This window comes from Mus musculus, chromosome 11 (genome assembly GCF_000001635.26).
Source record: "Mus musculus strain C57BL/6J chromosome 11, GRCm38.p6 C57BL/6J".
NCBI classification, from domain to species: Eukaryota; Metazoa; Chordata; class Mammalia; order Rodentia; family Muridae; genus Mus; species Mus musculus.
The window spans coordinates 16881875-16908748 of record NC_000077.6 but is presented as its reverse complement, the minus strand read 5'-3'; the positions used below and the strand labels follow the sequence as shown (position 1 = coordinate 16908748).

General features: G+C 41.9%; 1 protein-coding gene across 2 annotated transcripts in view; it reads right to left on the bottom strand.

The window, feature by feature from the left end:
• Positions 1-26874, bottom strand: part of Egfr (epidermal growth factor receptor) — a 161705-nt gene that overhangs the window by 5159 nt on the left and 129672 nt on the right. Inside the window, exons 15-23 of one of the 2 annotated variants that reach the window (NM_207655.2) lie at positions 25136-25293; positions 21564-21608; positions 18695-18836; positions 17449-17571; positions 15643-15741; positions 11670-11855; positions 4289-4444; positions 3326-3401; positions 1867-2013 (exon numbers count right to left, since the gene is read on the bottom strand). In NM_207655.2, coding sequence (NP_997538.1) covers positions 1867-2013; positions 3326-3401; positions 4289-4444; positions 11670-11855; positions 15643-15741; positions 17449-17571; positions 18695-18836; positions 21564-21608; positions 25136-25293 — 1132 coding nt within the window. Of the gene's footprint in view, positions 1-1866; positions 2014-3325; positions 3402-4288; positions 4445-11669; positions 11856-15642; positions 15742-17448; positions 17572-18694; positions 18837-21090; positions 21609-25135; positions 25294-26874 lie in introns of those variants that run through there. The other variant, NM_007912.4, reaches the window with a different exon arrangement.

Below are 26874 nucleotides of genomic sequence, written 5' to 3'. Positions count from 1 at the left end.
AGGCTTGGCACATGAGATAACACTGATTAGTTCTTGAAGTACATGAGAAGTTATTGTAATACCTTGTGGATTCATTCCCAGCCCTATAGAACAGTTTTCAGTCAGAGTAACAATAACATATACGGTAATGGTTTTACGTTTGTCCTTCCTTAGTCATCATTCTTGCATTATGATCTTCAGTGACCACAGGGTTTTACTGTGGGCAATCACTGCTGAACTACTCTGACTTTGGTATGCCTCTGTGCTTTCTTTGTCCTAATCCACAGCTTTCTAAGCTAGAAAATAGATTCAATTTACAGAAATGTCAAGGCCTTATTGCATTCTCCATTCAGTTACCATTCATGCAATTAACAAGGCTGAATCTGTGTATCATCAGTCAATCAATCAATCAATCAATCAACCAACCAACCAAGCAAACAAGCGATATATATCTGTCTATCTATCTACCATCTAACAATGTATCTATGCATCGATCAATGAATCGATGTATATGTGTATGCATGTATACATCCATCAATCTATGTATCAATTATTTACCAGTGCTGGGGACTGAACCTAGGGTGTCATAACTAGTATTTTCTGGGTAAAACTATATTTAGTAGTCACAGAGGTTCATTGCTTTACCAATGATCTAAAAATAGATCCAGCAATGGAGAGGATAAACTGTGCACTAGATACTTGTGCCTTTAGGGATTGGATTTATTTTTTCAACTGGTCATCAAGCTATTTTAGGCTAAACTGCTATGTGACCTTAGACAAATCATGCAACCTCTCTAGGCCTCAGCTTCCTCATCTGAAACCAAAGCAGTGAAAATAGATTAACTCCCTGGTCCAAAGTTCAGAGAATACATTGTTATTTATGATAAAGCAGCCTTGCTGGTTAGATTTCATCAACTGGAAATGAGCTAGAGACATCTGGGAAGAGAAAACTTTAGCTGAGAGAATGCTTCCAGTAGATTGGTCTGTGAGCAACATTCTGTTGATTAATGAGTTATGTGGGAGAGCCCAACCCACTGTGGGCGGTGCCATCCCTTGGCTCCTGTTTTTCTGTTGTCTAAGAAAGCAGGCTGAGTGAACCAGGAAGAGGAAGCCACAGGCAGAGTTCCTCCATCTTTGCTTCAGTTTCTGCCTCCAGCTTCCTGATTTGAGCTTTTTCCCTAGCATCCCTTGATGACAGACAGTAAGCTGTAAGCCAAAAAAAAGCCTTTCCTCCACAAGTTGCCTTTGGTCAGTGTTTTATCAGAGCAACAGAATGCAAACTAAGACCACTGCTCTGTCATATTCCTATGCTGTTTCTATGCCAATGCTATGACATGTGTACTATTACTTTCAGAGCACAATTACAGATTTGTGTGGAATACTAGCACTTATCAAAATGCACACTCCTGTCGGGATTAAGATGATTAACTGCTTTACTTCAGGAGGCCTTGCATAAATCCAGTTTGAAAGATTTAAGCCAAAGCAGAAACAAAGATTGTATCAAACTCCCATGGTTACTCATTGTTAGGCATTTTGAAACATTAAGTTTCTCTAGCAACAGGTCTCAAAATGTAATACAACTTTGTAAGTTCATTGAGCAACTCAGATCATAGAATATCTGGGAATAATGGCTTAGGAAAGACTTCAGTTTTAATTTATTTGCTTGCAAATTTGGGCAAATATGAGGTCAGGATGAGTCAAGCAAGTGATTCCTAAAGAATGCTTGCTGGAGGTGTTTATGATGTTTCTGGAACTGTGAGCCTGACTCGAAGACTGATGCTATTTCTTCGGGGAAATGAGGGCCTGGGCTATTTGTCTCAGAGCAATTACATCCTTCCAGGACCATCAACATGAGTGTGGATGCCCCCCCCCCCCCCAGTCACTCACACTTGACCATGATCATGTAGACATCGATGGTGCAGATAGGTGGCTGTGGAAGGCGCTCTCCTTTCTCTAGGATGGATGAGATGTCACTTGCTGGGATTCCATCATAAGGCTTGGACCCAAAGGTCATCAGTTCCCACACAGTGACACCTAGGCAGATAGAACAGGCAAAGAAAGTCATTGCATTGTGAGTTAATGCTTAACACACCACCTAATCCTTAGCCATTATTGTTAGTAAGTATTTTAAAACCTGTTTCTGTAGCCTTGAGCCACTGGTTTGAGGGGATTTACCTATCAAGTAAGATAATAGCATCTGTTTCATGGCATGGCTTCAAAGATGTAGTAAGATCTTATACAAAAAAGTTTAGCTAAATGTGAGGCATATAGTTGCTGACTGATAAGTGGAATAGTTATAACCTTAAAGACAAGGACAACTGTGGAGCCCGAGTTTGCTACAGAACAAGGTCTGCCTACGTGCACAGCTGTTCTGAGAACCTTATACTCAAGGTAGTGCAAGCAAGGACCTTACAAAGCAAGGCTGTAAACTGCAGACCATTTGATACATAACACTCTTTGCTCTGTAGCTAATACAATCTGATGCATCTGCCTCTGTGAGGGAAAATGTTCAGGGCAACCTGAATTTGCGTTCCTTGGTGATGACCACCCATGTCTGTTTCAGAATCAATTATCCCTTTCCCCCTTTGGGGTGAGAGTTGTGTTTTATAATCACACTGTTTGCTAACTTTTCCCTGAACTGCCTGGGGGAAATTCAAGGACCAAGTGCCTGACACAGGAACCAAGGACTTTGCTAGTTAGGCCACAATAGGCTCAAGATAAGCGAAGGACAAGCAAGGGAGGCTTGGCTAGAGTGGTCATCCTGGGAAGGTTAAGACATAGTCCTGTGCATGGCTGTGCTGTATTTAGACTAGCTGGGCCCTGGTAAGGTGGTCTTCCTTGGGAACAAGCAGTAACTACCTTCTCATTCTTACTTCCTCCCCACAGTTATCCTCATGGATCCCCTTGCCGAGCTCCTCTCTTTGACACAGAGAGATTAAATCAAGCACCACATGAAACAACAGTCTTGGCCATTTCATAAGAAAACATTTCTCTATCAGAAATGCTTCCCCCATGAAACCTCCTTTGCTGTCTTCCTTTGGTTCACATCAAGTTCACAGCAGGAGCTTTTGTTTGTTTGACCTCTTCAGGCAGAAGCTTAGCTCGCATTTGGGTCCTCTTCCCCCCACGACCTTCCCTGCAGCATGTGTTCATGGCTGTCCCTAGTGATACTTGGTGTGGTAGTTAAGCTTTATTTCCTTTGTCAGAGTCTCTTAGTTCAGTAGATGGACACGCTCACTGTCTTGCAAGGTAACACTTGCCTATCAGAGCATATAATATCAATTAACAAATAATAAGAGCCGACTTAGCCTCAGTACAAATTCATTAGCATCAGAGTTTGACTCACCATAGCTCCAGACATCACTTTGGTGTGTATAAATTCGGTGTAAAATTGATTCCAAAGCCATCCACTTGATAGGCACCTTGGGACGATGTGAGATAAAGCAGCAAGAAGACTATTAGCTTAGAGCTAAAACATTCTGTCACTCTAGGTGTAATTACAGTTGACTAATGAGGAAAATCGAGTGACCTTTCTGCCATGCTTCAGGCCTATGCTCCCTCTCGGTAGTGGAAGGGGTTAAATTTACCAGAGAACAGGTGGGCCCTGGAGTTACCTCATGAAAGCTGCAGCTGAGAACATTTTGGGCAATGAACTGTTTTGATGAACTGAGGCTGTGGTATTTCCCTGCAGCCCTGGCTCCCAGACTTTGGGCATGTTTTTAATAACCAAGTTCACGGGGGTTGAGAGTGCTATTTAGAGATACACTGACAGCATGATAGGAGGGCTGGAGCTGGGGATGGCTGAGGGGCTTTGGGGGTTCCGGCAAGGCTGTGAACCTCTCACTGCTGTGACAGAGACTTTGAAGGGACTAAAAACAACACAGAGGGAAGACAGCCAATTTTCTCACTGGCAGTCTTGGCATGAGTCATAGACTCACCAGAACTCCCAGAACAACCCAGCTTGTTGAATATGAGTCTCAGTAGAGGGTGCTACTGAATCCGTGGTCATATTTCCCAGCTGGTCTTTTGAGGGGTGTTTTCCTTCTTGAGGAGGGATTAGAACTCATAGTTGTTAATAGTCACCTGGAGATGGGAACTGGCTCTTTGGCCTCTGAACAGGTCTTCCTCCTTACTACTCCCACCGAAATCCATTCACAAAGTAGAGAATGACCCTGACGAGATTCAGGTCATGGTGGCAGCTGCTCTGACCCCACTCAGAATCTTTGGCAAATGCTGCCCACAGCTGACAGGGAGGGGGATGGGTCTGGGCTGTCAGGAAAATGCTTCCTGATCTACTCCCAGGACTTACTTTGCCCCCCTCGGCATGATATTCTTTCTCTTCAGCACCAAGCAGTTTGGCCAGCCCAAAATCTGTGATCTTGACATGCTGTGGTGTCTTCACCAGTACATTCCTGGCTGCCAAGTCACGGTGCACCAAACGCCGATCTTCCAGGTAGTTCATGCCCTGAAATACAGAGGATGCTGCCGTGAGGGAGTGAACCATCTGGGCATCCTCAGTGTCATGGGAAGCTAGCACCCATGCACCTGAACACAGGGTTAAATCCACAAGAATCTCTAGGCTGCTCAACACCAAGGACTGTGTTTTTAGCCTTTGTACTTTGCTTGATGCGGTTGGCAAACATTTGGAATTATCTGGCATGAATGACAAGACATATGAAGGAAGCTATAACCACATGTGATCAAGAACTTTTCTCCATCCAGAGACTCAAGTTGCAAGTAGAAGCAGCCAGAGGAAGAGAAAGGTTCAACTGTCAGGTGCAGACCTCAGGTTTCTGCTTCAACTCCAGCCTGCTACCTTGAGCCGCAGGAGGCCTACTGCATCAGCTCTATCCTTATTTAAAGGGGGTTAACGCATATCTCACCAGACTATGGCAAAGCAGGGCTGGTTGCATTTCAGACACACTTTCGTCACGTTCCTTGGGCTGTCGTATGCGAATCCCTCACTGATACCAAAGAAAACTTTGCCCAGCTTTACTTTCAGTGTCTTTTTTTTTTAATTTACAGTTTTTAAAACCAAAACTATTTGAACATTGAATATGTTTTACAAACTCCACCCTCTCTCACTTCCTTGACTGTTCCATAATTATGCTGCAATTGTTATCATCAATATAATAACAATAAAGACATACTGCTTGACATGTAGCTAGCACACTGAAGCCAAATGAGTTCCCAGAACCACTGTCTTTGAAACACCATCTTTACTTGAACTTTCTGGTGTCCCTCACAGGCAGTTTTCCTCCCTGCTGGCTGACGGGCATCACTTTTGGCCTCTACTCCTTCTCTGGTGTGGGATCAGCCGAACATGACTCTCTTGGAGTTTGCCTCCATGGAGGCTGCTGACACTAGCTTACCAGCAATCCCTTCTCTGTGCCAGGCTAGTCTCTTCAGGAGGCACAGGTGAGAAAGAGTCAAATATGCTGATGCTGCGTCTGTTTTTGTTTCCACCACTCTCCTCTATTCACAAACACAGCAGACCTCTCCTCTCTAGCCTGCAGCATGGGCCCCATTTCCTACTTCCTATCAGATTGCTGCTTTTTGAATTTGCTGGCACAGAGCTGACCTGGAGCAGTTTGTTGAGGACACCCTGGAAGTAAGTAAGATTTTAGCCAGCTCTTCTTGTTCTAGTGTTTTCGCAACGATGGAAGCACCTCCACTTGGATACACTCTCAGGGTATACCTACAGATGAGGTTCACCCCTGAAACTTTCAGGCAAACTGTCTGCTTGTTTTTGCACCTTTTATTATATAAAAGATTATTGTTGACTTGGCCTATCCAGTGAAATAATGTTCCCCTTAAGAGCAGAACCGGCCATCTTATGAAAGTAGATTTCCACAAGAACACCGTCAAAAACCCAGCACTGGGTTCCCTTATGGAAACCCTTGCTATCTTTCTTTTCTTGGAAAATGCAATCACTGTCCGTGCCTCTTGTGAACATGAATGTCCTCCTCTTCATTGTATTTATTAGGAAGTAACTACATGTTTTAGATGCTGTTCAGTTCATGTGCTTCTTTTTGAAGATTTGTACGTGCAAGGCAATAAAGGTGAAGAGTACTTGTGTCTAGTCAAGAGGATGCTGGCCGATTCTTCGCTGGACTAGCACTTCCAAATTAGGATTCACAGAGGGATTGGAAGTGAAAGGACAAGAAGGAGCAGAAGCCAAAGAAACACTTCCAAACACACAGCTCATTTTCTCTGCCTCTTTCTCTTGTCTGGTTGAGCTCCGGAAGCTGCCTCCTTCCTCAGTCCCAGCCACCTCTCTGAGTTATGGAGCTGTTACTCTGTCCTAGTCTTTACAGCCTTTGTATCTCATAAGAGTAAGGTCTCTACATATTGAATATGACGAACTTTTCCCCACTAGGAAAGGAGTAGTGCTAACACTTAGCCTTCTCTAGGTAGGATGTCCTCATTGGTTCCCTCCCTGCCTTTCTCCCCCTGCCTCTCTCTCCAGTCCTGCCCCTTTCTTTCCTCTCCTCTCCCCCATCCTTGCCATCTCTTATCCTTGCTGTCTTTATTCTTCTCCATGGTGCCTTTCACTCTTTCTTCACACTGGAAGCTACTGTGTGGGACAAGTCACATACAGTCTCTATGCAGAGGACCAGTCACCCCCTGTCTTTCCTCCTCTGCTTTTGTCTAAATCTTCTTGCTTTCTGTCCATTTATCACGCTTACAAGGAAGACTAGAGAGCTCACTTCAAACTGCATTCTACTACCAGTATTGACTCTTATTTAGCTGCTTTAACTGTTTAACAGACTTAGGTGTGGTGGTGCATGCCTGTAATCAGAGCATGCCAGGAGGAGCTGGAGTTCAAGGATACCATCGAATTTAAGGCCAGTCTGGGCTATTTAAGACTCTGTCTGAAACAGCAATAAAATGTTCCGCACAGATTTGGTTCATGAGACACATGTGGAGCATTTGATAAAAAAAAAAAAAAAAGAGCAATTGAATGATAGCAGCAGTGCCAAGTGCTGAGGACACAGCAGCTACTGACAGTGCAGTGGTCTCTCTGGATGAGTACCTACAGGGCTAACTTGTTAGAGACCCAAGGGATCTGATCTAGAACAGGCTGCTTCCCAGACAAGCTCTCAGTCTCCAGCCACATTGGGGATTAGCCCTACCTTCCCCTGCTGTGGCCTCTCAATGAAATTTGTCAGCTGGGCCAATGCTGCCTGTGTGCTACCAAAATCAAAGCAACAAAAGTCTAGCACTTGGTGGTTTGTCAAGAGATCAGTGTCATTGTGTGAGTCTGATAAATCAACAGAACTCCCCCCCCCCCCAAGCTCAGCACATCCACAGGGCTGTTGTAAAGGAACATGGAACATCTCGGCTTTAGGTTTCCTCAGGAAAAAAAAAAGCTTGGAAAAGCCAGAGGAGAGCTCGCAATGCTCTAAGGTAGACAGTTCAGTGAGGGTCTTGCATGAAGTAAACTGGGGACGGAGAGATTAGATCTATTAGAACCTAGACTCAACTCCATCCACTTCACTCTGCCACACACTTTCAAGGCAGTTCAAGAGGCCATCTCAGAACCCAACTGGGTTATAGTTTAACTGGTTGCTACAGATAAGAGCTGTGATATTGCTTATGAACTCTCCGAATCTAAATAGTAATATCAGCACTGACCCCAGTGGGATCTCTTGGAAGTTTCATTTCCTGATTCTCTTTTCTTTATTGAGTTTAACATATTTATTTTTGTCTCACTGCTACAGGACAGCGAGAATGGATTTTGAACAGCCGAGTTTAAAAAGTGATTTTGAAGAGTGGAGCTTCAGCATAATAAAGCTGGCCTAGCCATCTGCCTCACAGGGATATCAAAGGTCTTTATGGAACACTCTGTTGCAGAGGAAAAAAAAAAGACTGAGTGTAGACAGTGGCATTTGAAGACTGCTCTCCCAAGGGCTGTATATCTCACATATCTTGGGCAAAGTTCAGAGAGGCTACTGCAGTGTCCATTTCTGTGCTGCTCTAGAAACCACGATAAAGATAAGCCCAGACTTAGTGGCCTCCTCATTTTCCTGTGCAAGGAGGGAGAGGAGCTGGGAGACAGATGGGAAGTGTTTCTGTGCTTTAGCTTCAAGTGCAGAAAAAGCATCGTAGACGTGTGAGCAAGTGTGCACGGTGTTCGATCCTCACTCTGATCCTTGCAGTCAAGGGGCCAGTTTATGTTTACTACATAAATGTAGTTATATATTTTTCACTTTAAATGATAAAAGGAAAAGATTTTTAAAAATCAAAATAAAGCAACTCTTTGGTCCTTTTGACATGGGCACTGTTGTGCTGTGCGTTTTTGAGATGTGTGCTTTGAAGGATCTTATGAGTCCTTCTTTCTGGCCCATTGTGGATAAGAACAGTGGGTACATTGAAGCACTCTCTAATCTCAGTCCCTGGGAGTTCCAAAGGTTATATGTACAGAAGAGAATCCACTTTTGTCTATAAATGGTGAGAAAAGTATAGTTCTCTTATAGTTTACCAATCTATACTGGTTTCCTCCCTAACTACCACCATCCTCTCCTTCCTTCCTTCTTCACTTTCAATCTTCTTGACAGTTTAGCTCAGACAGGGAAAGTGTATAATCACCAATGTCTACAAAACTTTTGAAGCTGGTCGCTTTTGTAGGTCACCTAAGGTATTTGTGGGGTAATGCATCCTACTTTGAAATGCTGAGACTTTAGTTTGTTCTGAGCTACTAAATGCATCTGGGAAGTTTTCTTTGCTCGTATAGAAGTAAAACAGCGTTAATACTGAGATATATTGCCACTAAGCCAGGAGCAAAGTTTTCTCCTCGTCACCTGGGAAAACATTATGTTCCTCCCCTTTGGGGGCATACACTCTACCACTTGGCTAGTTCTATATGGCACAATAAGGTTTCCTTGAGAATTCCCAAACAGAGGTACCACAGGCAAAGAATGAACTGCCCCAAATGTGGAAAGACTGCCAGTCAAAATAACCTTAAGCAAAATACAACAGCACAAAATTCAACAAGTAACAGGTTGAAATTATGATTAATATTACATAGAAAACTGTCTTAAGAGACAATCAAACCTCAGAAATGTATTCAGAATTGCTGTTTACGGTGGGCACTATCATTCTTTCAGAAGGGTAGTTTTTAGAAGACACTCAAACTTCCAGCGTGAACTGAAAGTTCACTGAAATCGTAATCCCATTTTGGTTTGGGCAAAACTCCTAGAGACTCTCTGTGTAGTATGTTTGTGTATAGCCGAAATGGAATGAAGGGACTTACATGGTAAGTGAGTATTCTGCACCGAGCTATGCCCCATTCTTAAGAGGACTCTCTTTTGTGGAAGTTGAGCTGTTATGTTTTTAAGAACTTCTGGTGACCTGGGTATCAGTAGTCATGCAAGAGAAGTCAGCCCTAGAGTTCTAGTAGTTCTACCCTGATATGGGGATACAGCTAGGTCTTACTGTACAGTTGTGGAAAGTGGTCACAAACTCAAGAATAAACTAGACTTCCAAGAGATCAGCATGTGGAAATAAAAAGAAAGGAATAAAACTTGAGAAAGGAGTGCATCACGCCCTGCCTTCGGGAATGTTAGAGAAAATATGAGAGAATTCCAGAGTTCAGGAGTGAGGACGTGGGTAGGCCTTCAGACACCATCCTATATCTAATATATAGCTGTTCTGGGTTAGGCAGAGGTCAGCTACTGAAGCAGGTTGAATAGCCCCAAATTTTCCTATTTATTTGGAACTTCAGAATGGAATCCTATTTGGAAAAGGGATTATAAAAATCTGATTGCCTACAGATGTTGAGATACATCTACCTGGATTTTGGATGGGCCCTAAGTCCAGTGATTGAGACCTCTTTTTTTCTTATACATATTTATGGGATGCAACTTGATTTTTGTATGTATTCCTGATATGGAGAAACTAAGACAAACTAAGTAGCATAGCTGTAACCTCAGCTCTTTGTGGTTACTGCTGTCTCAGTATTTTCCAGTCTTTATGTGAAGAGAGAGGGGCTCCAGGACACAGAGACAGGGGAAAAGTTGGATGAATAAAGAAATATGGACTCAGCGATGCTGATACAAGCTAAGGAGTGCTGAGGACACCAGAGGCTGAGAGGCAAGCAATGATTCTCCCAAATGCCTTTAAAGCCAGTGCCCCCTAGAACACTCTGAGGCTGGACTGCTGGCCTCCAGAATTCTGAGGAGACAGCCTGCATAGTGAGCAGACCCAAAATCTGTAGAGCTCTTTCATGGTAGTACCAGGAAACAAGTACACACAAGCAATACACATTTAGCAGCAAGAAAAATCCACAGCAGCTGGGTCGCACGCTACCCTGTTCTCAGACTATTGTCTAACACTCATAATTTAACTCCTATATTCTGTGTAAAGCATCAAGACTGAACAGTGGGCAGAGGCCGGCATACATGGCCATACTAGCTGGAGAGGATGGAGTGGTCCCAACTTTCCAGATTGCGACTGAAACATCTCAGGTGGTATAACCATATAAAGGACATTTTGTAGTTTTGGATGCTGGAGAGGGTGCTGTTGCTTTTCCAGCATGGCCCAGAGTATCATACCAAGCACATCTCATCCTATGCCACAGCTCTCAGAAAGCTGGTCTTGTTGTATATGCATGCAGTTGTGTCTCTGTTAGAGATGGGTGAAGTGAGTTCAACATAATTCTGCTACATTCCTGGAGCAACTGCCACCATGACCATTTGTACACACTAAGAACCAGTCCAGATCGGGAAGCCCACTTTCCTCTGCTCCTGTGGTCCCTTACACATCCTTCAACATCTTACCCAACTGTCTAAAGAGGATGGGAACAAATATCAGCCTTTACCACAAATTCCTTAAATTCAGTCATGTGAAAATCTACCCATACAGTCAGAGAATAAGCCAAACTTTCCAAGTTTGGTGCCAAAATATGATGCAGGGCTGAGACTGCGATGGGGGAAATTTGAGATGAAAATCTGAGTCCTTAGGAGACCTATAGATAGTTAAATACTTGATCTGTTGCTCTGTGCTCATCCTCAGCCCTGTGGGTGGAAGAAGTGTCCAATTCCTCAGCCACTCTCTGGCTCAGAAATATGCCTGTAATTAGAGACACTGAAGTAGCCCAACCAGCAGCCTTTTTAGGCATGAACACCAGGCTCGATGCTGGTCCTTATCTTGTCCACATGTCCACACCATTGCCATCTCCTTCATCTGCCTTCTTCTGGTCCCACTCTGTTTTACTATTAAGTCCTAACTGAGGAAATAATCCATGCTGTCCCAGAAATTGCCACAGTGTTCACCAAAAAGAACTCCAGAGAAACAAAGACAACACCCAGCATTGTTGTGCACTATGTACTGAGAAAACTGTTCCTGTGAAGTGGCTAGATTTTCCACATGAAGCATGTGGCCATTGGTTCAGTGCTCAAGTCAAGCAATTGAATGTAATCTAAAATAAGGAAAACGATATGTCCTGTATGCAGACACACACACCTATCATCTCAGCAGGTACCCAGAATGGAGACGCTAACGGGTCTTCTTCCCTTCTCTTAGATCATCCTTGCTGCTTTTCTTAGTGCTCTTACCAATGATCACTCTCACCCGTGGAAGACCACAAGTCAAAGTGCTTTGTACTATATTGAAACATTGATCCTGCTTCTGAGACCTGTCATTGAATCTTTGGGTACTTCAGTGGACAGACCTCCCAACGTGCTTACCTTTGCAATCTGCACACACCAGTTGAGGAGGTACTGGGAGCCAATGTTGTCCTTGTGTTCTCGGACGTAGTCCAGGAGGCAACCGTAGGGCATGAGCTGTGTAATGAGCTGGACAGTGGAGGTCAGACAGATGCCCAGGAGGCGGCATACATGAGGGTTGTCCACACTAGCCATCACATAGGCTTCCTACAAGGTAAGGACAATAGATGAATCACAATTGTTTCCTGGCTGGTGGGAGAGGCACGCATATCCCTTTCTGGGTAAAATGAAATGCCCCCCCCTTTTTTTTTTGGTTTAAAAGTATGTACTCTGACAAGTGTCAGGTTATGCAAGACTATTAAATGCTAATACACTGTGGGATGTAGACTCCTTTGGGATGTTGCATGTTAAAAGGAAAAGACCCAAATGGAATTTGCCACTGGCAAAAGCTTTGATGAAAAAAAAAATCTTCATCACCATGATATTTCAGAGTTTAGGAAATGCCACTATCTTCCTTGAGAAGACCTTCCTCCCTACGTACTAAGGCTAGTGATGATGTTATGGTTTTATGGGATCCAAGTTTGAATCTCAGTATGCCCTTGACAGTGGATGGCTTGCTCACTTCATCAGAAGTGAGCATAGGTCTTGGTACTGTAAAGACTATTTTTCAGGAGAGATCTCTGAGTCGGCAGGTGTTCTAGGTGTTCTCCTTTCCCAACATGGAAGACTTGATCCAGACTGAACTGTGAATAGTGGCAAGACATTTTGGTCAAGAAATCAGCACATGAAACCTCTGCAAAGATCAACCAGAGATGCACTTTCCACCTACCACTTCCAGTCTCTGAAATGGATATTCATGCATTCGAGACCCTCATATACATTCACACGTTCACACATGTTCACACAACACACTCACGTACATACTCACACTGAAACGCCCACACATACCCCCACACACTCACATACCCATGCTGTAGTATATAAATCTGTTTTACATTTTCTTTCCATTGCTTGGCCTAAATTTAAACTGGAAAGCATATGGGAAAATTATTAAGCCGTGGGATTGCCAGAAAAGCACAGATCACATCTCTCCTTTGGGTCTGGGAAGCTGTACAATCATAACAGCAGTGAAATCCTCCGGCTCTGCCTATTTTCTTGAGATGTGTTTGAGATTCGGGCACATATTGTATTCATTTTAGAGGGGGAGAAAAACATCTGCAAACTGGAACAGTTTGAGAAGCTTAACTGCCATGGGCTGATGATGCCTGGGACAGGAACGGAGCAGGGGGCGTGGGTGTCAGGCCACACAGAGCCTGGAGCCCTGCCAGTTGGTCCTACTAAAATATGATAGACAAACAGAACTGGGATGTCACTTCCTGCCTACACCCAGCACAATGGGAGTGTTGTGTAGTCATGTGCAAAAGTTAAAGTGAGCTTTGTTCTTCCCTGCTTATTTTGGAAGTTGGGAAGATGCATTGTGACCTGCAGCAAATATGCTTGGTATCCCACAACAATCTTTGGACCAGCTGCAAGCAGGCAGCATTCGTAAGGGAAACCCCGATGGCTTCTGTCCCAGTCTCACTAGAGGCTGGTTTGTCCCTGAGGCTTCGGTGACCCGGAAAGGTCACTATTTGTCACTATTGCTAATAAGAGATTTGAGTCCTTGTTGTCTTACCCATCTCTGGGTTCGTTGTGTTATGAATGGAGGAAAAGGGTCCCAGGAGATGCTAAATTTTTTGAGAGTCTTGAAGTCATAAATCTTAAAAATGAAAGGTAAGAGGGCAAGTGAGTTGATTCACCGTATGATAGTGCTTGCTATGGAAGGCTGAGAGTTCAGGTGTGATCCCTGGAGCCTATAGCCTGCTTAGAGATGTACAGAGAGAACCAACTGCACAAAGCCATCCTCTGATCTCCACACATGTGCTGTGGAATATCTATCTATCTCAGGGCATTCCCCTGTCATGTACAGATGTATATGAGCTCATGACTGTATACACAAACACACACACACACACACACTTAAGAAGAATGAAAGGTAGGGACCTATGAAATTTAAAAGTCTTTACCAATTAATTAAGTCACTATAATCCATGACAGGGGAGATAGACCACAGAGTGTGGGGTTTCTGGAACCATTTTCAAGTGCAAGGCAGTATTTAAGAAGCATGCTAACTGAGGGCTTTTCTTGTGGCAATGTTGATTGATGTGCTACTTAGTGCCTTGTTGAAACTGCTCTTAGAATCACAGGCTTTGCTTCCCTCAGCAGAAACCAGTTCCTTCCATGTTCCTGCCCCCACTGAGGCTTCCAGCAACAGCACATGGCCTTGTGCTAAAAGATGGACTGGATGTCTGGCGGACCCAGCCTGTTGGTAAGCAACCCAGAAGGTTATCTATCATCTGCTAGCTGCTACAGTCACAACAGCTAACACACAAGGAGAGGACCTGAGGTGACAAGAACGAAAAGTCAGGGAGGAGGGCAGGGGAAGCATGAGCAACGGAAAGAGAAAGGGGCCAGAGAGAAAGAGCAGAACGGGCGCCTCCAGATGAGGGGTGCACTTGAGTTTTATGCCTTTACTCTTTGCTCCTCCAAGGTCTGCAAAAGCAGATCTCCAGCTTCTTTTCTGGAACACAGCTATCATTCAGAACAATCTGTCCTTATGCTATTATCTTATAAACAGTGCTCAATCAAATCCACAATATTGGGTGTAATTTTTTAGCTCATCCAGAACGAATTAAGACACAAACTAAGGAAGCAAGATTGACTATGTGATTTTCTTTTTAACAAATGTAAATGAAAGACTAAGTAAAACGTCTTCACAGGCCCCTGGCTACTTGTCCTTGGTTATGTTAATAAGACTTGGCATTGATTTGTAAACTCTAAAATTAAAGATAATTTTGCTTGACAAGTGTATTGGCAGCATGCATGATTTTCTGTGACATTGCATTCATGAATCATCTCTCATTAGCAATGTGCAATGTGGAGCTCCCCTGAGTATTCTCTGCCTTTCTTCAACTTTTTGTCTCAGGTTAGGTGTAGTCTTCAACAACTATTGGAAGCCCTGTTAGATACTGAAGTGGGTCCTATCCAGTTCCAAGATGGTCTCTTTGCATTATGTTCTTTGTACTTCCATTCAGTCCTATTGTGGGCTAAGAAAGTTAGAAAAAAGAGAGGGAAATTCAGTAGAATTAAAAGTAAAAAAGATGTTCTTACAGAACATCCTAAATGCTTCAGCAAGTACCAATCAGCAACATGGGGGAGGGTGATGTTTAAATTGGTTGGGAGAGGCTTAGAACGTGAGGTAATGGTCTAGTAGGCTTCACACTATTGATATCTGGCATCTTTTATAAAAGCCATTACAAAGATAAGTAATAGAGCAAAGCAAAGTGAATCCTCATTTCAGATATTGTGGTGCACTCAGACTCTAGTCATAGAAATCTGAACGACTTTCTTTATGCCCCCATTCCCTCATTTGTAAAACCTGAAGTATGGGCACATCCCTCAGTCACTTAACACATGCTAAGAAGTGAGCATCAAGACTGGCCCTGGGAGGAGTATGTTAACTCTGAGTTTTGATTCTTTGCAGTTCTGGAGTACAGTAAGTCTTGGAGAGAACTGTATTTTCTATATCAAGAAGGACAAAAAGAGATAAAAATGATTGTTTATGATATAATGACGGGAAAAGCTTAGAACAGAGCATTGTGATGCAAGAGGCAGAATCAGTGGTTTCTGAGACGAGGGGTGCACTTGACTTTTATGCCTTCTCTCTTTCCTCCTCCCACGTCCCTATAAGCAGAACTGCAGCTTCTTTTCTTGAACATAGTTATCATCCAGAATACTTCCAAACAGTCCTTATGCTCTTACCTTATAAACAGTGCTCAAATATACATTATTGGGTGTAATTTATTAGTGCATCCAGAATAAATTAAAACATGAACTAAGGAAGCAAGATTGACCTTATGAAATTGTGGTTAGTGAGACATAAAAGAAAACTCACGTCAAGGATTTCTTTGTTGGCTTTTGGAGATGTGGCTTCTCTTAACTCCTTGATGGCCACCGGGATTTTTACTTTCTCACCTTCTGGGATCCAGAGACCCTGAGATTAAGAAGAGGGCTGACATTAACTTGAAATAATCATGCCAGTAACATGTTGCCTTGTGAGCTGGATTAATTTTTATTAAGGACCGGAGTCCTCAAGGGCTCTACATTACAAATCCAAGAGTGCTGGGACTCTTCATATTTCAGAGGTTCTTAGCTATCAAGCTCAAAGAATCCAAATAATTTTTGGATCAAAAGACACAAATACCATCCCATATCAGAGAAGACTCTCTTTACAGCAAATGGAGACTATCACAGAAAACCACAAACTGGACAAAATGCAGAGATCAACTTCCAGTTTTCCAGAGGAGGTGGCAGAAATACTGTTAAGAGCCAAAATAGCAGAAAGTCTGCTGTGAAATGGTTTTTCCTAGAAATGGTTCATTAACAAGTTGAGAGCATTGCAATATCAATGGACATGCTAAGGCAGAAAGGGGAAATTGCATGAGGTCCTACCCTAGGGGGATAAAAAATTATAGGCAACCAATGACTGGAGAGAAGGTAATTAGCTTCTCCCAGAGATGAGATGAGCCCCCTTATTTGTGCATATGTACACACACACACACACACACACGTATATCTATCTATCTATCTATCTATCTATCTATCTATCTATCTATCTATCTATCTATGCAGATATACATAAATGTATATTTGAGAATCATAATGAGAAAGGAGTTATTAACTTAAGAGTAGGAGTCATGGGGAAGGGAGGAGGAAGAAATGGAAGGCGAGAAAGTGATGTAATTTTATTCCAATTATTTAAAACAATTATGTAAAACTCACAAGAGTTTTAATGGCCCACACCTATAATTGTAGCTCTTGAGACACTATTGAAAGATGATTGAGTTTAAAATCCGACTGGGTTACATAGTAAGAGTCTGTCTCAAAAAAGTAAGGGTCAAAAAAATGTATGCTTGAGCTGGTATAATGGTTTGAATGACAACTGTCCTCCATGGCCTTGGATATTGAATACTTGGTTCCTAGTTGATAGCACTGTTTGGAGAAGTGTAGGCAGGGCACTGTTGCTTGAGCAAGTACATCACTACAAGGGTGCTACGAGATTAAAACTTTCACACTACTTCCGTCCATCCTTACTGCTTTGTGCTTGCATTTGAAGATGGGAGTTCTCATTTCCCTGCTCCTGCCACTGGGCCTGCAGCCTGAAGCCAGGCTTCCCTGCCATTATGAACTCCAACCCTCTAGAATTGTAAGCTAAAATAAAGTCTTCTATAAGTTGCCTTGGTCATGGCGTCTTATTACAGCAATGGAGAAGTAACCAATACAGCTAGCTATAAATGCCATGTGGATCATTCAGAATTTGAACTGGAGTCAGACTTTATGAAAAATGGATCTAGGAAAGAAGACTGAAATGCTCATTCAATGACTTATTCTAACAGTTCAAGAAAAGCAGCTACATTCCCAGTCTACGTTTCTATCGTGGTCTATGAAAATGTTTTTGATTTCACAGTGATAACAAAAAAATAAATCCATTTCAATAGCCTGGGGAACACTAATTCTACATCTTCAATAAAACAGGTAGATTGTGATAAATCAAATTACTGAGGAATCTGATTTACCCACACAGGGCTGGAGAGCACAGCAAACACTGGTTCCCAGAAGCCTAGTGCGGACCTGTCTCCAGGAAGCCTAGTGCGGACCTGTCTCCAGGAAGCCTAGTGCGGACCTGTCTCCAGGATGTTACCTTATACACTGTGCCAAATGCTCCCGAACCCAGAACTTTGATCTTTTTGAATTCTGTTTCCTTTAATATCCTCAAGTGGGCTTGGTTTGGAGCTTCTCCGCTGGGTGTGAGAGGTTCCACGAGCTGTGAAGAAGGGAGCAGACCTGAGATGCTACCATCATATTCCAAAATAAGTGGCATGTAATAGTAGATTCATTCTGAGCCAGAGTGTCCAACTCCTAATAGCATGGGACCATGCTGTGTTCAAAGGAGCAATGTGTTCAAAGGAGCAGTGGACATCTTTTAGTTAGTACATAATTACTATACATTAGAAACACAGAGCCTCTAATATAGGTGTTTAACACATCTACATTTGAGGGCTGCATTTTCCATTTCTGTTTTAATTGTCAATCAGTTTTACTTGAAGTACAGTAGCAAGATAAATGTTATACCATAACCATTTGGTCATCTCTGGAATACATAATACCTCCATGCTTATGAAAGACAAAGGTTTCATAATGTAGTGCCAAACACAGGTGCTGTGCTAAGGGCTGTGAAGCCTAAGCATGGCATGGAGATGCCACGATGGAGCTGCCTCCATAAGATTTCTGTATCTCTTTTTGTGATTCTTTTCCTAGGTACACGACCAGGAGCTACCCCTCAGGCAGGCCTCCACTAAGCTTCGTATTTCGAAAGACACCATGTAAAAACATATATACTTTTGTTGAATGGAGTTTTCCAAATATAACTAATTGTGTATAATTGGACATTTTTTTTTATTCTTCCACCATAACATATAATAATAATGACAATTATGTAAGTGCTATGTTTGGGCAAGTGTCTTCCAAAGACTCATGTGTTTAAAATGGACCATGAATGATGATGTTGGGAAGTAATGGGGCCTTTATGAGTCTGGAACTACATGGAGGCTTTTTGGTGGCTGGGGACAAGGTCTAGAAGGGACTTTGCCTTACTAGCTCCATCTTTCTGGCATGAGGTGAGTTAACGTGCTCCACCATGCACTCCTATCTGAAGCCCAAAGCAATGTTGCTAACCAGAACCCCTAAAACCCATGAGTCCAATCAACCTTTCTTCTTCAAACATGGATTTTCATGAGTATTTGTTACAGTGATGGAAGGCTACGACAATATCTAATGTATGAAATCCCACGCTACAAATTCTCAAAGGAAGATTTTTTTCTCCTAGAAAGCAGTTGATGGTAATAAAGATGCTATTGATCCAGAGGCAACCAAGCCTCGCTGCTCACCTCTCTCTCTTGAAGCAGGCGGCGTAGTGTACGCTTTCGAACAATGTGACGTCTTCGCATGAATAGGCCAATCCCAAGGGCCACCACCACTATGAAGAGGAGGCCACCCACAATCCCAGTGGCAATAGATGGTATCTTTGGCCTGGAATGAGAGACAAGAGAAGGTAATATGGGCATTCCATACATGTCCTGCACCTTTGACACAGTGATAACATTTAAAATTATCTCAGAAATTGGGATATGGGTGACTTATATAGAGGAAATGACTGGTGGCTAAGTCCCAAGGCAAGGTTGCCAACATTTTTAGCTTCTCTGCCTGAAGTCAGTTTCCTTTTCTACATTTAAGACAGTTGATGTTTCATCTGAACTTCTCTCATTATTATAATCATTTTATAGTCTTTTGATGATGAAAATATTAATATAAAATTCAGAAAATAGTCCAAGACAAGAATACCAGTTTTTAATAATTTTAAGAATTCTTTATTTTTGGGGAGTTTCGTACATGAGTACTGTATTTACATACATCATTACTACTCTCCCCCCTTCCCCACCAACTTCCTTCAAGCCCCAAGTTGTAAGTATATAGACCAGCTGTGTCCGTTTAGTATTGCTTATATGTGTATGTGCTTAGGGCTGATCACCCGAAATTGGATGACCTATCAGGGACTTGTCTCTGGAGAAAATTGATTCTCCCCCTTTTAGCAGCTTTTAATTACTTGTAGCTTTTCATCTAGGGGTGGTTTTTGATTTTTTGATATTTATTTATTTATTTATTTGTTTGTTTGTTTTTTGTTTTTTTTAGATTTCCAGAACGGCCATTGTGCAGGTGATATGTAGACAACTGTTTGAGAATTCACGGGTACAGCTTTCTTTCATATATAGAAGACACTAAGAGCGGACATCCTGGTCCTCTGGCTCTTACAGTCTTTCTACCCTCTCTGCCACGATGCTACCTGAACCTTACGTGTAAGGCATTTTAGTATAAGTAAATCCTGCTTCTTATATAAACTTGCATCTTATCCTTTCTCGGAGAACACACATGCAATTGAAAAAAAATTGTCAGGCATTTTCCCACAGCCATGTTGGGAGACCTTCCAGGCACATTGAGACCTCTGATAGGGTCCCCTACTTTTTTTTTTTTTTTAAGATTTATTTATTTATTATATGTAAGTACACTGTAGCTGTCTTCAGACACACCAGAAGAGGGAGTCAGATCTTGTTACGGATGGTTGTGAGCCACCATGTGGTTTCTGGGATTTGAACTCAGGCCCTTCGGAAGAGCAGTCGGGTGCTCTTACCTGCTGAGCCATCTCACCAGCCCGGTCCCCTACTTTTAATGAGATCCCTAGGTGAATGAATGAGCTCAGTGGAAACAAAACCTGACAGGATTTAGATATAAAAAGCATCACCGTTGCTGTGACTGTTGCCCCAATATATCCTTAAACCCCAGGAATTTTTTAACTTTGCCATCTCACCAAGGTCAAGTCTAACTTTGGAAAGATGAGAAATCAGAAGTCATGTTTTTCAATCTTACGAAGGACTATCTGAATTAATATTACTAATTCTGAATTTGGGATCTTTAAAGACTATTTTTTCATTTCTTTTATGGCTAGGCTGAAAGCTATTATCCTTAAGAATCTACCTCAATTTGAGTTTCTGTTAAATTTATTATTATTTGCAAGATTACATGTTAATGAATAGCAAAGATTTGGTATCAGCATTATTTACATATAGATAAGGAACCAAAGTCCTCACAGACCTGACTTAATTGAATCAACTGTACATCATGAAATGGTGGTTTGCAACATTTCCTACTTAGGGAGTACAAGTCATTTCCTGAGCTTTAGAAAACAACCCCCTATTAGTAAAAATTAATGAGTTTTCAGCAATATTGGAATATATAAGGAATGATTTGTCTCAGAGCATGTATTGAGAAGCTACAACAGCAAAGGCAGGTGGTTTAGAAAAGAAAACCATTAATAAAGTAATGATTACAAAGAATGGTCACTGACTGTTTTAAAGGTGGGATTGTACAGAGAACCATTTAAGAAAGTCCTGGATGCTGCCTGGGGATACGGGGGGGGGGGGGCGCATTTTTCTGGGCAAGTGTCCTTGGAAACTAAGAGGGGAGACAGGATTCAGGCTTTCCTTTATTTTGCCATTTCAGTTGATGGCAGAAGGAATCAGCTACCACATCATGAAGTTAAGGGAGAGATGGTAAGAGAAGGGCTATTTGTAGACATGTCCGTAACTGGGATATAAGGCTGAGCATCAAGCAGGCATTCTGTAGACAATCTCAGTTCTGCACTAGATGCTGCCTGCTTGATACCACTGCTGCATGATGACTTTGAATGGAAATTCATACATAATTTAATGTTCCTCAGGGAAGCATTTCAATCAATAGTAAGAATTTATCAGAAACAAAATGATGAGAGAAATTTATTGGCTTTGCTGGGCAATGTGTTTCAAGAAAAAAAGAAAAGAAAAAAATGCCCCCCAAGATAGACCTTTTCATTTGACAAAGTAGCCCTTCACACCATGTTTGTGACATGACCCCTTGGGCTACTGAGAGGAAAAGAGGAGACTAAGAAGTGCTGAGACTTAAGTAAAGCGGCTGTATTTGCAGAAACAGATACATAGGAAGAATGGCTAGTCCGTAGTGTTAACCTCTTGTGAAGCTGGCACTAGCAGTAGCCATCACATATGCTGTCCAGTGGTCAACAAGGTGGGCACAGGGCAAGAGGGCAGAATCTGAGACCTCTGGCTGGCCCAGAGGATTTGGAAGAAACTGGAAGGTGAGAGGGGAGTCAGAGATGGCTTCTGGTCTTAGATCCAAAAGGTCTTTAAGATCCACTGCCATTGAACGTACCCAGATGGCCACACTTCACATCCTTGAAGACCTGGCCCAGCACATCTGTAGGAAAGAAAGAACCACAGCGTTTTCATCCTTCTCAACTGGCATTTGTTTGATAGTGTTCCGTAGTAAGTCATAAAGCAATTGTGGAAAATTACTGTTATATAGCTATAATCACGGTGATCTCAAAATTGGGTAGTTACTAATGTATTTTCTATACATTGATTCAATTACATAAAACAATATACTTGTTCATTTAGTCAGAAAATAACTTTTGAGTGACCGGCATCATATAGCCATCAATAAATCAGCCGGGTCACTACTGAAATGTAACACAGTACATAGTTGCCATACAGCTGGCACCAAATGTCAGGATGGACATGGGAGCAGTATGCCAAAGACTACATTTGGAGCCACAGTCCAAACACGCTGTTTCTACTACATGGGACAGGAATTGGTTCTAATCTCTCCCCTCTGTTTTTCTTGGATTTTGAAGGCTTAGCTCTCTGACTTTTCCTTGCTCTCAGATAAAACCATCTGCAATGGCTTTGGCCCTTTATTCATAACCCAAATTTGCTGTTATTGCATCTATTAATGCAGTGGGATATAGAAGGAGGTATTCTAGACACACAAATAGATAGTCAAAGAAAGCTAGGAAGCGTTCTCTAGTGTCACCTAGACGCTCCTTCAAACACAGGGTTTGGTGGTTTGTTTATTATTGAGTGTAAAACACCAGGAGCCCAGGCATGCTGAGGGGATCGACAGTTTGTGCAAGCTGCTTGATTTCATACAGCCTCTGAGAGCGACACTGGACAATTGCCATTAATTGTCAACAGGAAGCCGTGATCAGTGAGCTCAGAGGGAAGGACAAACCACTTCACATGTAGCAGGATGACCAACAGGGACAGTGGCAGCACAGATGCTACAGAAGGGAAGGGTTGGGGCATCACAAGAGTAAGAAACCTGCAGGAAAGCAGACAGCACCTCCCTTGTATTTGGACGCCTGATGGCAAGCCAAGGAGGTTGCATTGGTTTCTTCTGTCATATTCTGTCCCTGACTCAACTCCTTTTTTTTTGCAAGAAATTTATAATGATAATTGTAGTGGCAGATTCACGGGGGCATACAACTAAAATGGGCAGATTCTTGTGGAACCTTGTTTAATTGAACAGGATGAAAATGTCAAGAAATATCCCATTTTTGTTTAATGTCAACATAAGGTTCAATTTAAAAATGAATGTGCCTCCAGTATCCTATGCATGCTGAGGTGGCCACATCTGTGGCTCTTGAAGTTATGTAGGTTCCTTATGCTATAGTGCAGCTTCTAACACAGCTGGCTCATAAATTGTGAGGGTTGCTGAGTCCTATAAAATCTTTCCTTCCCCATGAAAATAGGAAAAACACTACTTTCTCAAAATATTACAGGGGCAGTAGGTTAGATTGTGCATGAATATTTAAGTGGGAAAAGGTGTCTTCATTTTCAATTGTCTTCATCAACATTTCACCATATTTTAAAAATCCATTTTAATCAAAAACTTTCTGTGTAATTCATTAATTTGAGATAAGTACAGGCAGTAATAACAAGACTCTATAAAAGGACATGCTCCTCATCTGACTTAATAGAATTAGGAAGAAAACTTAAAAAATCAGAGTAACTAAACAAGCAAAATTTTAATTTACATTAGAACAAATTCCATCTTTCTGTGCTTTAAACTTATTTCATATTCAAGGTAAGCATGCATACAGATCATTCCTCCTGCCCAGTGTCTTTTGGGGGGCATTAGCTCGGGCAGTTATGTTTTAGGGAGTTTGCTCCAAAATTGCTTATGCAAGAAAAATAAGCTTAGGTAAAAACGGGGAAAGCATACTTTTCACAGGTTTTGCAGAGTTTACAAACTGGAGGAAGTAACCAGCTAGGTAATGCAAACACACTAAAAACTGGACAATGTTAAATCACTACCACAGAGCTGGCAAGTTCCAAATCCACACCCGAGCTTGAGAAATACTATTTTAAAAGTGCAGATGACTCTTTCCTTATCAGGATAACTGGAGTCTCAGACCAGCAGCCAACATGTTCCTAATGTGGAAACATTATTATCCTACCCACCACTGTCAGATATTAAATGTTGACTTCAACTATCGTTGTTTCTGATATTATTTTGGAGATTCTGAAGATTCTATTTACACAATCAGAGACTTTTGGAAAAGAAACTAAACTAAAATATTTCAAGGTAATATGATTGTTTTCCTAAAGAGCTAATTGTCCTAACACTCACAGTCATAAGAATGTCCACTGTCACCTCCACCAATGTACTTACTGGCACCACCATCACTGCCATCCACATAGTCAGCATCGCCACTATCCACATCACCATTACCACTATCTGCATCACCACTGTCACCATCGCCACTACCCACATCACCATCATCACCATTATCTACATCACCATCACAACTATCAATCTTATTACCACTATCACCACCACCCTTACTATCAGCATCACTACTGTCCTTACTACCACCCTTACCATTAACACTCACCATTCATGGACCAAGTGCTTTCCCTGTCTTAGTCACTATTTTACAGATATTACAGATATTAACTCATGATTTCAACATCCTGCAATCCATGCTGAATTATTTATTATTGTATTTTACAGAAGAATTGAGTTAGATACGCAGCATCCTAAAGCCGTATAGTTGGTATTGAAGAGATCCAGAGAAAGAATAATAGTTCTGAGTAAGGATGGCAGTTTTAAGAAACACAACGAGATGCATATTAAATATTTATATATTTATAAATTTATAGTATTCCAAAAAATTAGCTGCATAGAATCAGAATATTTCTGCTAATTATACACAAAATAGTTTTATTTTATATTGTAACAGCTTAATAGTCAAATAGGTTTTAAAATGATACTTTGGAGCAACATTTCAGGAACCATTACTCTGTGTGTGAGTGAGAGAGAGAGAGAGAGAGAGAGAGAGAGAGAGAGAGAGAATGAACCATGTATTCTAAAAGTTAACACCATTTGTCATTTCTCAATCACAACTGCTCCTGCTCCTTTTTTTTTTTTTTTTTTTTGAGTCAGGATCTCTCATTTAACTGAAACTCAACAGAAAGCCCCACTTCCTGCCTCCACCTTTCCAGTACTGGGGTTACAGGTGTGTACTGTCATCACTCCTGACTTCTCTTTACATGGATGTTGGGGATCAAACTACAGTCCCCATGCTAGCATGAAAAGCATGTCACTGATTGAGCCATATTCCCAACCCCTTTCCCATCCCCAGCCCACAACATCCCTATCCCAATCCTATGCATATAGCTGGGAAAGAAGTTACAACCTGGCAGTCATACCTATCCATCACCCTTTCCCACTGGCACATGAAGTGCCAAAGAACTAGGACTACTGAGTCAAACATCCCGAGATGCTTAGTGATATTACCACCAGTCTGACACCTGCCCACCAGCACACCACTGCTGCCACCATGGCCATGGACTTGGAACATCTTAAGGTCCTGAAAATTTAGTAGACATTTCTAGGAAACAAATTTTCATATACTGTTATAGGGGCTGCTCTAAACTTACCCATAGGTACAGTTGGCGTGGCATAGGTGGCAGACATTATTGGCATCTGCATACTTCCAGACCAGAGTGTTGTTCTCTCCCATGATGCCAGCTGGGCAGGTCTTGACACAGTGTGGGCCATCAATGTAGTGGGCACACTGGATGCAGTTGTCTGGTCCCTGAATCAAGGCATAGAAAAGGTTGCACATCTTTTATTTCTTTTTGAAAAGAAAATAACTTTCTATTTATAGTACTTACTATGAGAAAACAGAAGCCAAATAATATAGATGTTCTTTATTATTGTTGTCTATGTGCAATTATGTCTGTGTACCACTTGCATACCTGGTGCGCATAGAGGACAGAAGATTCCCTGGAACTGGATTACAGGTGGCTGTGAGTTGTTATGTGGGTGCTGATAATCAAACCTGGTCTTCTAGAAGAGCAGTCACTGCTCGTAACCACTAAGGCATCTCTCCAGCCCAGTGCAGAAGTTCTTAAAGTATATGACGAGTTCTGTGATTGTTCTTGCTCGCTACGCCCATGACAAGCTACGTTTTTCTGACTGTTCCTGACTTTTCAAAAATATAAGCTTTTAAATTAATTAATTAATTAACTAATCAATTAATTATGTAGTTACATTATGTGTTTGTGGATGAAAATGTAGAGGTCAGTGGGCAGCTTTTGAGAGTTGGTGATTTCTTTCCATTGTGTGTGGATCATTGATGGAATTCATCAGACTGGGCGCCTAGTGCCTTTATCATTTTGCTGGCTCTCACATGTACTCTTTGCTAACAGTGATGATTTACACGAATCTATCTTATTTGAATCTTATAGTCTGCTGAGAAAGAATAGCTGCTATTTTATTTCCATTAGATTTTTCAGTCGCTCTAGTCTAACAAAGTTCTATAAATATATTCGTAGAAAAAGCAAATGCATTCATTATACCCAAACATAAATTAAATTACATTCTTGGCCTTATTTTGACAGTATTTTAAGACACCGTGAGCACCATACTTGTCAGAATCATCTTTATTGGTCGACATGTACTTTGCAACCTTATCTTTCTTGCGTATTACATTTGGAGTTAAGAGGAATTGCTGAGGGAAGCCAACTTCAACCTGCTGAGGAGCAACCCTCTTTTGTATTTCTCCAGGGAAAAAAAGGTGGCCCATGGCAGTGCTGGCGACAGAATGGAATGTGTAATGTTAGGTTGTGTCTGTAAAACTTAGAATGTCCTTGTAAAATCATGAGAAATGAAGGCACTGGGATTGCCTGGGTAATGTGCTTCACACTGTATAAGGAGACTGAAATAAAGCGGTTAGGCAAGGCTTTTTCCTTTGACTCTCTTAATGGTTCAGCTTTGTCCACCCAGAGGCTGAACACACTCAAAGCCAGAGCAGCTGGAACACTAAAGCAAAGGCAGCAATTATTTTTCTGTACCAATGGAAATTCAGTCCAATGCCCTGTAAGCCTGCAGACCAAGGGTTCACCTTGTAACCAGTCATGCAAAACAGCCCAGATTTCTTAACTCAGCTCGGGTACACGCTCCTTGATTGATGGGCAATTTCAGAAACATGTTTCAGGGAGGGGATTTAGACTTTGTTGTTGGAACTCAAACCGAAACTAAGGCCTGCCTGTGCATAGTATCAAGTATTAACAGGGTATTGCTGTCAGAGGACCCAGAATTCTCACTTACATTCCTTATGAGTTTGCTGCTGTATGTAAAAATAAGCAACTGAGTTTTTAAAAAATTCTGGAAT